Source organism: Cheilinus undulatus, linkage group 4 (assembly GCF_018320785.1).
Source record: "Cheilinus undulatus linkage group 4, ASM1832078v1, whole genome shotgun sequence".
Lineage (NCBI taxonomy): Eukaryota > Metazoa > Chordata > Actinopteri > Labriformes > Labridae > Cheilinus > Cheilinus undulatus.
This window is the reverse complement of record NC_054868.1, coordinates 34,379,716-34,392,973: the sequence shown is the minus strand read 5'-3', so window position 1 is coordinate 34,392,973 and position 13,258 is coordinate 34,379,716. Positions and strand designations below refer to the sequence as shown.

Here is a 13,258-nt window from a genome sequence, read left to right as displayed (position 1 = left end):
AATTTGTGTATGTGCACACACAAGGCCGTCGTTTACAATTAGGTTGTTACTCCTAAGTATGAAATATTAGCTCCACACATACACACACACGGATGCGCCGTCCCTCGTGCTAGTTCTGATGTTATTGCTGAAGATGAAATATTAGCTCTCTTCACCTTGGAAATGATCTTAACTGTTGAACGTAACATCCATCAGTGAGCAAGCAGCACAGACAGGCGCTGAGCTAATCAGTGCCTGCATGACTAATTACCATCTCAGAAATGAGATGATATGAAATGGCAGGAGTCTGAGCCCCTATCTGGTCATACACCAACCCATGCAATTAAATGGCTTGATTGACCCTTTGTTTTAATAATGCAGACTGAGACAGTGATGGCTGCTTAGACAAGCCTGTTACCATGGGGGCTGTGTAATTGGAAGAGATTGGCTGTTTAATATCTAATGAATGAATAAAATGTGGGTGCAGACAACTAATTCTCTTTATTTTTAATCCCCCCACCTTGTTTTTCTCCCTTCCTCCCTACGTCTTACCTGCTTTTCCTAACACGCTTCACTCTTTCCCTTTTTGTGCATTTTCACCTCATGTTTTGTTCTTTCTCTCTCTCCTCCCTCCTTTATCCAGGGTGCCAATGCAAAGCCTGTGGTGTCCTTCATCGCAGGGCTGACTGCTCCTCCAGGACGTAGGATGGGCCACGCTGGCGCCATCATTGCCGGTGGAAAGGGAGGAGCCAAAGAGAAGATTGCAGCCCTTCAGTCAGCTGGAGTCGTAGTCAGCATGTCCCCTGCACAGCTGGGGAGCACTATTTTCAAGGTGAGGTCCTTGTTCCTGCAAGACATGATAGAACATAATAATACAACACTTTAAAGGTAACAGAGCTAAATGACCACTCTTATTGTGATACTTAATGTTTAGCGGATACGTCATACTTCAACTTGAGGAGGATGAAGAGGACTGCACATCTATTTGATTTTTATTAATCCTCCACCTCTGATCAGGATATTGGAATGACCGTTATGTTACATTTAGATACATGTTACATTTGGTACATTTAGTTTCATGTTTTTTTTTTTTTAGAATGTACCTAAGAATTTTAGGTATAAACCTAAAAAATCTAAGTTTTAAAATTCTGACTCTCTAAAGATGAAGTTCACTAAAAATACAAACTTAACAAACATCTTTAAGATTTGTAAGGCCTGTCATAATTTGAGTGACTACTAGAGTGGCAGTTCTCTTGAGTCTTGGGTGCAGCTGTGAGACTGACAATCTCAGGGATGTTGCAAAAGGAGAGAGTGTGGTTAACCCTTAGAGCTCACAGCTATTTTTTTGACCATCATGTCTTGTCTGGACTTTATGTTAGCTTATAAAACATCAACGCTGTGGTGCACAGTCAAGCTCTATACATCTTTTTTTTTTTTTTTTTTTTTTTTAGGACAACCTGAGCTTCAAGAATATGTCTACTACAGTAATGTCACTTGAATTTTTAAAAAGTTATAGTACTCTAAAGACAAAAGTAACATCTTTTCTTAAGATAGATATATACTTTTTTTGGTAATGTTTACAGAGGGATTGGGACTTGATTACTAAGGCATGATGTGCACCAAAGTGGAAAAATTGGTGGAAAAGAAAGGCAAAAATGGGCAGCTAATGTATTGAAGAGGGGTTAGCAAATAGCAAAAAATTTAAAGGTTTAAGTGGTCAAACTTGGGCAAAAATGGCTTAAATGGGGTTAAAGTAGGCAAAAGTGGGTAGCAACACTGGTGAAAAGGGGCTAAAAAGTGTCAAAAATGGGTTAACAGTGGAAAAAAGTGCAAAAAAATGGCAACAATTGGTTTCAGAGGCAAAAATAAGCAAAAGTGGCAAAAATTGGTTAAAAATTGCAAAAAGTTTCAAATATGGATGGCTAAAGTAGTGAAAAGAGGTTAAAACGTAGCAAAAATGGATTGAAAGGGGCAAATAAGGTGACAATGGGCCATAACAGTGATGATAAGGGGTAGGAAGAAATGGCATAAATAAGTCATTTTAACATCAGAACCCAGTAACAGCTTGACACATCTTTCAGCTCAAGTTGAGGTAACGGTTAGCCAGAACCTTGGCACCAGTGCTACTGATCCAGTAGACATGCACTGATATCATCAATAAATCAAAGCTGGGGGAGGGCCCATACACTTTTTTTCTCAGGGGCTCAGCCACATCTGTGGGGAGGCCTGATTATATGTATGATCTTAAATCAGAAATCACATCTTTAGGTGTAAGCACCACTATCTTTCTTTTATTCCCCCCTTCTCTTCCCCCGTCTCCCTTGTACATGGGGTGCTTGCTACCTAGCAGGCTGCATATTTCTTTAGCTGTAGCCAGGTTAAAATTGAACTTTAGAGATGCCTTACAAGTCAGAAGACAAAGGCATAGAGTAGTAAACATGGGTTTACAGGGGCTGAGTCTGAACTGCCTCCCCTTTATTCTACTGTATCTCTAGGAAAACACTGTTAACAAGACGTATAAAAAGTGAAAGCATGTATTACACCCATTCATCATCTAATATTTTCATTACCACTGCTGGCACTACTGCACGCCAATATGGATCTACACACACTTTTCTCCCCCAAAGTTTAATTCATAATCATTGTGTGTAATGATGAAAAACGTGCGACGTGGTTGTTCATTTTGCAGCACGCTGTGTTCATACATCTCTGTTAATTCCACTGACCGAAGTAATCTATGTAATAACAAGTAAGAGAAGTGAGTTGACATAAACGCCCTGTGTGTGGGCAGAAAGTGATGATGACCCTGGTTTTTTAGCTGCTCTGGGTGGTGGAGCATCTCTGGTGTCAGTGACTTGCATGAACCTTCACATAAGTGGAGAAAATCAGCAGAAGATGCTACCTGCTCCATCATTTTTATGTGGTTATTCACTCTAAGAACAGTACACTACAGTGGGTGTTTATTTTGAGACAGTACCAATAATCTTCTGAATAACTTTGTATTTTACACTTTACATTTGTTTATTTACTCTCCAGTCAGATGTTTACTGTTTTTCTTTGTGCATCCTCAGATTTATATTTGGAACAAAAAGATGCACGTTGCATTTTGAGTTGTTTTCAGTCAGTTAAATGTTTGAAAGTCAGAAAGCCCTTACCTCTCAGTGGTTCATCGAGTTTTGTAAACACAGCTGAACACGCTTTTGTCCTTAAAGTTACATAAGCACATGCTCACACGAAATTCATCCTAACGATGATTACAGATCCACAGTGCCAGTTCAGCTGGAGCAGAAATAGGATGTAACAAGCTAGCGTGGGGCTGTGAGGCGTCTCTGTTGGAATAATACGATTTTTACCTGTAGCTATATGAAAATTTGATGCAAGTAAAAAAGAGCAGACAAAATGATGAAGCACCTCAGGTGTTGTTTTTGTTTTTTAATCAAAAACCAAGTGTTGTCCCACGCTCGTCTGGTAGACAGGCATACAAAGTGATGGCATTTAAAGGAAGTAGTTGAGTTCACTCTGTCAAAGCACTGTTTATCAGAAATACAAGGTTACAGTCATAAAGAGCAGGTGCAGGAGAACACAAAAAGTGTATTCATCAGAAAAGAACCACAAAAACATTTCAGCTAGGGGAGGAGTCGTCATTTATCCACAGGATTTATCACTAGGTTCAAAAGGTTTGAAGCAGGGCTTTCGACAGACACCTGCTGTCAGCCAAACAGCCGACTAGTCACTTATTTACTGCCAGCTAACTTTTCCTATCATATACTTTATGAAATAGTTGCAATAACAAGGATTTTTCCTGTGTATTTTAGCTTCAAAAGTGTATCAACTTATAATCATTTTGGATTAAAAAGGGGGGCTTTGATTTAAAGTTAAAGTACTCTTCTCATTTTGCTGAAGTCTCTCATTATTCAGTTTGTGTTTGGCTGTTATTGAACATTTCTGAAATAGGGTTCAAACTCCGAAGGTCTTTTAAGTTTTTAAAGCAGTAAATAGAATTCTCTCATGAGAATGTCTTTAACATTAAACCCCACCATTTTTAAATGTAAAAAGAGATCAACTTCTGCTACATTGTTAATTACAAATAAAAACTGAAATATTCACAAGATTGCAGGGATTAAGAGCTGGATGTTCAGGATTTCCTGAGGGAGGACCCCCATATTCCCTCTTATCACTTGCCTCATTTTCAGATCCCCTCTAGCTGGCTGCTCGCTCCACAGGCTGTCTGATCTATATGTGTTTGGAAAGCCCTGTGTGAAGTATAAGGTAGACATTACTGTTTCATTTTTGTGAACTGGATGTTTTTGAAGCTCCATCACTAAAAATGTTCAGGTTTACTCTTACATATTTTTTCTATGCACACTTTTCTTCTATTTTAGTCTAACTACGAGGTTATTTTTGATTGCTTGTAGGTTTTTATCAACAGTTTGAGACAATACCCTTAAAAATTATTTTCCACTTCTATTGATTTTTCTTTCTTGTGTTGGGGAAAGTATTAGGATTTAAAAAAACAATTCAACACGCTGCAGCATGCATAACCTTACATATAAGAAAAGATTCCCATTAGAAATGCCTTAAAAGCCCTTAAAAATAACAGTCCACATCCATTAACAAACAAGACATTAAGAATAAAAACATGTCAGTACAAAGCATAATGGGAAAGAGTGACACTGTACATTTGAATATTTATTAGAATAAAAAAGATCCCTTAAAGGTGGCATATTATGCAAAAATCACTTTTTCAGGCTTTTCTAACAAAAATACGTGCCCCTGGCCTGTCCACAATCCCCTCAAATACCAGAAAAATGTAAAACTGGCCACTGGATTTCTCTTTGCGGCCCTCATTTATCAAACATGAATATGGCACAAATTTGGATGTATGCTCATTTTCATGCACACATCGGCATTTGTCAATCTGGATGTGAGCCTACGATATCCCACACCAGGTCTCATCCCATATACGCACATTTTCAACTCAGTGTGTACTTGAAGTGCAGCATTAACCTGGCAGGGTTAGATAAGACGTGAATTTTAAAACACTAAACTTTAAACCAAACTCTGAAAAAACAATGTGAGCACTTTTTTTCAAATTAATTAATATGAACTGAAGTCTATGATCATGGAAAATAAAACACATTTTTTGGAAAATTTTTTGTCCAGTGAGGTTGGCAGAGGTGACAGTTAAGAGCAGGAGAAAGTACAACAAACATGGCAGCAATATGGAAAGGACATTAGGAATGCTAGCTTGGCACAAATAAGATGGACGTGACACACGAGGTTTGCAAGAAGTGCTACATGAAAATAAAATACTGCAGCAATACGACAAACATGAGGGCAAGACTAATGCTAAATCAGTTAAACAGTTGAAAAATGGCATAGATCGCAATAGATGGTATCGTAATACTCACTGTATTGCAAAATGTCTAAAATCGCAATAATATTGAATCGTAACCCAAGTATTGTGATAATATCGTCATGGGGCCACTACTGATTCCAACCCCTAGTGAGCAGTATTGCTCTTTTAAGGATGTTTAGCAGCTCTCAGCTGATTTCTTTGTTGTTTGTATTTGATTTCTTTATCAATTTATTTTAAAAATTAAGTAGACGGGCTGCCTTCAGGGAGAATAAAAGAGGAAACTCGAGAGGAAATGAATTGAATGATTAGCTTTTGAAATAAGAAACATTCTTAGAAAGCTGTGATTGGGTTAAGTGTTAGGAATTACAACTGATATGCTTGGCAAGAAATCTGTTCAGATTTGAAATAGAAATGATAAACACCTCATTTGTATTATACACTGCTGGACATTTCAGACTTTCTTAGATCTCTTTGAAGTCTCATAAACAGAAGAGAGCAGTTTCTCTCTAAATCAGCATATCAATGTCTTGCACATAGCTTACTATAATAAAACCTGAAACTGAAGTATTACAGCCACTCTTCTCTCAGTCTGGGGCAGTTTTCAGCTGGCCTCCTTCTGTTTCCGTGCTGTTTCTGTTAATAGCTAAAACACGCTTTTATATCATCATTGTAAGGGTTGACTGCATTTTTAAAAACCAAATGTGAAGCATTTTGATTATATTGTAATCTGAACGTAAAGGATTATGATACTATCATTGATGAGTCATATATAAGAGTTAAATATTCTCATATGAGCTGGAGTTCAGTTGTCAACAACACCACTTAACCACAGCGCTGATTATCTTCCACAAACAGTGTTTCTGATACATTTTAATGCCACTTTTGAGTCTGTCAGTACTTAATATCTGATATTTCTCTGCCCCGGATACCTTCACCCTTATAAGGGGAACAGGGCACTTTTCCGTATTGTGTATCTGCACGTTGTTAACTCTGGTGGGGTGAGGCTGGCTGAACCGTGAATATACAAGGGTGTGTTGTTTAAGTGACGATTGTTTTCAGCTGCTGCATTTATCAACAACCGCTCATTCATATGCTGTGACTGGCCAGATACCCACATTTCATAAATAACCGAGACCTAGATGTGAGATGACTTCTGCACCTAAACCTGCACTGGCTACTACGCAAGTTTGATAAATGAGGGCAACCAAGACCAAGTTTTTAAACTTTGATATGATTCTTGTAAAAGGCAGATAATATCAACACCACTGCATTAAAAATAGAAGTCCTAGGCTGCTTAATTTCTTTCTTTTATCCCATGGCAATGCCAGCAAACTCCTTCACAGTCTAAACTGCAAAAATAATCTTAAGTGTCTGTGTTAGTCAGACAGCATGCAGAAGTTTATTTAGGAGTTTTGATGGGATCTTTCCTCTTCTACACACCTGTCATATGAAAAGTTTTTTTTAAAGCTCCAGTATTTTTCTACACTATTGAGAGATTCTGTCATAACATGTGGCATCATAAAGAATCTATATTTACAAATTTGTACAACTTCTAAGCTTTTAAGCCAAGGATGAAAATACCAAGCCTGACACATAAAGAGCTGGCTGTTGTGTGAGCCGAGAAGTCACGAACACATCATTCACTGTAAGACTCCTGTTCAGTAGCTACAACACCTGAGCTTTGAACAGTCCACTTTAAAGAGTCTACAGTGGGATCCAAAGGACTTTCAGTGCTGCTGGTTGCAAGGACAGGATGTCACAGGCCTTATGTTTATCTGAAAAAGGCCTCATTCATGTGAAAGTTTGAATAATTGCAACCTTTCACTTGTTTACAAAATATCTGAGGCTCATAATCACAGCAGCAGATAGTATTATCCCATCCTGCTCAATATTCACAGCACAGCAGGCATGCACACACATAGAGACAAACAGAGTTTTGAGTTTTTGTTTGTGTAATGATTTCCAAACTCAAAAGTCAAAGATTCAGCACACACCGTATTTACAACACCCCACCCCAAAGCTCCATGTGTGTCAAAGCTGTAGTCATATCTGGCTTGTAAATATGTTGCTTTTCTTTCACATCTTGTTGTTTTTCTCCTGCTCTTCTCAGTTTCACCCATCTCCTTTTGTGACTGGCAACCTCTACTTTCGTCCTCTACCCGCCCCTCCCTTGTCTTGTCAAGAGTCTGCGTCTGTCTTAAAAAAGTCGGAGTTTTTTTACCTCTCTCTGTCACCAAAAACTCGTACTTTTCTGTGTCGTGATTCCTGTCTTGTAGCCTTGAGTTACTCTGCCGCTTTTGTCCAACAAAGCATCTGTCTGCTTATGTCACACATAACCTCCTCATCCCTTTGCCTCACCACTCTTCCTGTCCTATTACATTTTATTGTCATTTCCTCCTGTCCCTAAATACTGAAACTTTTGTGTTTATGCTGCCTCATCTTTGAAGCAAAAAAACAAAAAAAAAAAAATTACCAAGGTTTCAGCTCTTCGATCAAACATCTCCTCATTCAGTGCGTCCTCCACAGACAGCTGAGGTTAGAGAGGCCGAGGCTGCCTCTCAGACTTTACGTGTCTCCTCCTCAAGGTGGCAGTAGACCTTCAGGTATCCACAGATCACAGAGGAGTGGGTCATAACTACTTTGTGTGTTCTGTAGACCTGATAAATGACATTTGCATTAAGTTACTTTCCCCCTGTGTGGAATGGAAAATTCCCAGAAACGACATATTCTATCATCCTCCGGTTTGTGTGATATTTTCCAAATTGATTATGTAAATAGCTACAGCCTTTTTAATGGTGATCATAATGCTTCCTCATTTGTAGTCACATGGTTGGACTGTGCTGATAAACACAGCAACTGTAACATCACATAAATCATTTTTTTGCAGATGTGCATGCTCTATCAATCACAGGAAGTGAGCTGTTTTTATGTTGACAACTCGAACTTACTAACATGTACAGCGCTGCATGATTTGCTCTCTCGAGGAAAAAAAAACAACAGGCTCTCTTCACAGCCTGTGTTTTCCCCCCTGCCTCGACTGCTGATCTGATGCATGGGATCAAAAAAGGAGCCGTGTGAATTGTGCATGAATAAATCATTCACTTCTGTCTATCTCACTTCGTTTCACGCGGTGACTCTTCTTTCTTCTTCTCTGTTGTCCATCTCCGCAGGAGTTCGAGAAGAGGAAGATGTTGTAAATTGTGCAAGAAGGCAACTCGACCTTTTACCCCCCCTTTTGCCCCGAAAATTGAGAGGAACAGCCGGATCTTGGAGGTGGATGGTGCCCCCACAGTAGCAGTAAAACCCAGATTACTTCAACCATGATGCGCACACTCAGTGTTTATATTGTAATTTCTGCCATGAACTCGTACCTTGCACACGATGAAAGAATAAAACATAGTGTCTTAATGGAATTCTAAACAGCTCATTGTACACAGTGTAAAAGCTTTATAGATGTTTTTTTCTTCCTCTGCACAATGTCTGCAGCTGAGGGAAGGATGCCATGGTAACCTTGGTGATCTGTTTGCTTCTGTTATTCTCCTCCTGCTGTAATCCATCACTTATTTCACTGGCTGTCCACCTAAATAAGAAATATTTCTCATATCACTTTCCTGCTGTGTTTGTTTTTATGCTTTTATCAGATGTAGTCTCATTACGCAGTGAACCTGTCCATCTTTGGGTTTCCTCCCTTTTTGAAGCAACACACACAGAAAACTTTGAAAAAGAAAAGGTGTCATGTTGTAGGTGGGCTTGGCTGCACTGGCTTTTCAGCACAGTTGCATATTTAATGTAAAGAATAAATTACCAGTAGAGGAGGTGAGATGAAGGTGCTGTCATATCACAGAGCTTGATGTGAAGGGTTTATAAAAATAACAGCGTTCCTCTCAGTTGCATGCTTGATATGGAAATTGCAAACATTGGTTGTAGTCATGGCTTTAGTCACCTATAAGACATCAAAACAGATCAACAGAATATCAAAACTATCATGTGCTTGCTTGCTGTATTTGATGCACCAGTCATTTCTATATAACCCATTTTTGAGTTTAAACTTGAGAGGAAGTGAAGCAGGAGTCAGTGTTACCAAAATGTCCTTTTGACCCGTTGATGCTGAAGCTTAAAAACAGACATTTAAAGTTCAAATTGAACAAAAGAGCAAGTGAGAATCAATATCTTTAGGCTAAAAAAGAGTCTTGCCTGCAGAGTAAGTTTCACAGAAAACATCTGAGCTGTAAGCTACAGGTGAGTGATTCCAACAGGCATCAAAGGGAATATACTGAACATTTAAGAGATTACTTAAAGCTCCTGTGAGTTTTCAGCTTCTAATGAAACTGAAATCAATACCGATGCCTCTTTATTGCTGTAAGAGTAAATGAGTTAGGAATAAGTGTGATTATTTTTCTATACAGTGATTTTTAATACTTGTAACCACTGCTGCTAGGTATGTGTCAGTCAGAATGATGCAGAAGAAGACTTTGTTTTCCTCAATAATAGATGTACAAAACAAGATTGACAAAGAGATCAAATGTGCAACGTTTTCCACAAGAGGTGCCAAAGTTAGAACAAGGAGCTTCACAGAAAAAACATTACCGTTAATAACAGAAGAAACTGTCCACTTTTGGATCCTTGCAGCATCTCAAAAAATTAGAATTTCACAATAAAGTTCATCTTTTGCTTTAATTTCATTTAATTAATCTCATACAACATGGAATATTTTAAGATTATGTTGTTTTAATCTTGATGATTACAGCTTACCGCTCACAACAATCCACTATATCAGAATACTGGAATATTGTGGAAAAGTTTCTTTTCAGTTATTTCTCTCACTCTGATTCACAACCACAATCATGGGGAAGACTGCAGACTTGACATTTCTCTAGAAGATAATCATTGACACCCTCCATGTGGAAGGTAAGCCACAGCGGGTCATTGCAGAAAGGGCAGGCTGTTCTCAAAGGTTCAGCCTTCAGAGGATTGTCAAACAAACCAGAGTCAAGAACTTAGAGGAGCTTCACAAAGCATGGACTGAGGCTAGAGTCAAGAATCAAGGGCCATGGCACACAGATGAGTCCACAAAATGGGCTACACCTGTCATGTTCTGGTGTCGAGCCACTTCTGAACCACAGATGTCATACGCTTCTCATCTGGGCTAAGGAGAAAAATACCTGGACTGTTGCTCAGTGCTCCAATGTCCTGTTTCAGATGAAAGTGAATTTTGTTTTGCATTTGTAAATCAAAGGCTCGTATGTGTGATGGTTCCAGTCAATAGCCTTGCCCAAGTCGGTGGACTGTAGCAACAATGGCAAACTCACAAAATTGTTAAAATTAATTCACTTTGAAGTGTAGGGTTAAGTTTGCATGCAGGATATAGATGTACATATCCTTTACGAAGGACATACTTCACATTCACCTGGGTAACAGCCCATATAAGGTGTTTGAGAATGGCAGAACCTTCTAAAAATATATTTAAGGTTGATTGGATAAACGTTCTACCTGTCACATTGAGTACAGGTCAGTGAGAGCAACAAAACATGATGTAAGTGTAGGATGCAAGCTTGTCACTGTCAGTTGAGCGAGTTGTTAAACTCTTGCTGGAGCTTTTCCACCATGGAATGCTTTCAGAGTTTTTTTGGTTTTTTTTTGTTTTTTTTTTACCAGGGCCACCCATAAGGGTGGATTAAGGGGAGGGCTTTCTAGGGCCCATGGGGGACTGCAAAATCATGGTCCACTGTAAAGTTAAGCTGTGATAAGCATATTTTATTTTTAACCTGAAAAAAGCAACAAAAATACATTTTATTTTTTTATGCTGTAGTGCATATAAAGCCTTTTTAAAAATGCAGACCTCTTTTCTTGAAACAGAATTAACAATGTGAATGAGCACATTGTACTAAACCATTAGGATGGTAATGTCAGACTTCAAAGCTGAGCCATGATGTGCACAATTATCAGAATGCAAGAAAACACACAGAAAAACAGACAACTTATATGGAGGATTATTTTATAATTGAAAATAAAGCAGAACAGTTGGAAAAGTGGCAAAAGGGTTAAAACTGGCAAAAAGGTGGCAAAATTGGGGGGAAAGTAGCATCAATGGGTTAAAAATGGACAAAAAGTTGTAAAAGTGTATTAAAATTGGGAAAAATAGAAAAACCCACCAAAAATGGATTACAAGTGGCAAGAGAGTGGCAAAAATTGAGTAAAATGAGCGAAAGGAAGTGGCAATTTTGGGAGAAGGGGGGATTGTCAATAGGTTAAAAGTGGACAAAAAAATAGATAAAGTTTTTCAAAGATGGCAAAAATGAGCAAAAAGTGGCATGAAAGATTAGAAAACAGCAAAAATTGGTTAAAAGGGCAAAAAGAAGTAGCAAAAATGAGCAGAAATTAAGTTCAAAAGGGTTTCAGTCATTGCACAAATAAATAGTACCAACATCCAGGTTCAAAATGTGGTAACTGTTAGCCAGGACACTAGCGCCAATGCTACTGAACCAGCATGCATAGAAGTCATCAATAAATCACAAATGCTGATTTGTTCTTTGCTCTTTTAATACAAAATGCTGTCCAGTTCTGATAAACCTGTAGCTGCATCCATGTTCACAGGCTTTCTGTCACTCCAACTGAACAACGCCTGTGACCACCACCTCTTTCACTTCAAATGACGCCAACCGGTCCGGTACTTCTGACTGTGGAAAAGCCTATCAGCTTGAAACTGTTAGATAGAATAGAATAGATAGAATCACCTGATGACATGTAGAATTGGGAAAATCCTTAAGCTTTGCAAAGTTAATTTAGGATCCCCACCCCATCTCATCATTTTTGTATGTATTTAATTCAAAAGTGAGAATCTAAGTTTCACATATCTAGAGAAATAACAGACTGATTTAAAACTCCAGGAGTAAAATTAGCTTTGACAGCTAAGGTTGTAACCACACTGCCTGTACGACTGTTTCGAGCAAAGTTCCAGATTAGCCTCTAATTAAGACAAACCTCTGAGTTTCACGTAGGAGCTATAAGTTAAATTAACACCTCATTACTGCACATGGCATGCAATGAGTGGAGGAAAATAAAAGAGGAAGATAAGGTTACAGTCGCTCCTGCTCCCACTGAATCTTTTTATAATAAACAGGCTAGGAACAAAAGTGTGTAATGAAGCATATAATGCCCTACACTGGACATCTTTACAGCATTGTCTTATCTGCAGCCCAGCAGTCAGCCGAAGCAGATTATTCAGTGTACACATTTTTCACAATTACTTTTTAATCTGCATTAGTGAATTAACATAATGAGTGACGGTGGAACAGAAAGCTTATTTGTTTAGAGGCTCAGACAAACTTCTCACACTGGAGATGCCGAGCTGTATTCTGCTTGAATTTGACTCCTATATGAGATGTAAAGGAGGCTAAAGTTTACCTTCTGGTTCTGTTTGGCTGGAGTTTGTAGACCTCATAGCACTTTTTTACAGCTAAAGTTGGCAAAGTCAACAAACTCAACCTGAAGAATTTCAAATCTAAGACTGTTTCCATTGCCCAGGATGAGCCAGAAAGTTTTCATACATTCAGCAGCTCCCATATTAAACCAAACAACTGCACTATTCCCAGTACAATTATTCTTTAAGGAAACAAAAACTTAATGATTAGGATATTGTTAATACAGAGGTGAGAAGAAGTCTGTTTATACAGGATCATACTTCAGCTAGATTCAAATTCCTTTGTCAGCAACAGTCAGAGCTGAAGGCACTGAAGCTAGGTTGCCAAAATATGGACAGATCAAGATCAAGGTCAGTTCTCATGTTTATCCCTTGTTATCAGTGCAAATCTCAACATCCTTCTGAGATTTGTCTTGGAATTTTTGCATATGTCCACTGACTCGATAATGAACCAATTACATTGTCAAAGGTTAAGGTCATCGGACCTCGTGTTCATCCCT

At 38.5% G+C, this 13,258-nt stretch overlaps 1 protein-coding gene across 1 annotated transcript in view; it reads left to right on the top strand.

The window, feature by feature from the left end:
- suclg1 (succinate-CoA ligase GDP/ADP-forming subunit alph) overlaps positions 1 to 8,944 on the top strand; it is a 32,835-nt gene extending 23,891 nt beyond the window's left edge. Inside the window, exons 8-9 of the mRNA XM_041785429.1 lie at positions 623 to 811; positions 8,509 to 8,944. Coding sequence (XP_041641363.1) covers positions 623 to 811; positions 8,509 to 8,535 — 216 coding nt within the window. The 3' untranslated portion in view covers positions 8,536 to 8,944. The remainder of the gene's footprint in view (positions 1 to 622; positions 812 to 8,508) is intronic.
- The last annotated feature ends 4,314 nt before the right edge of the window (positions 8,945 to 13,258 follow it).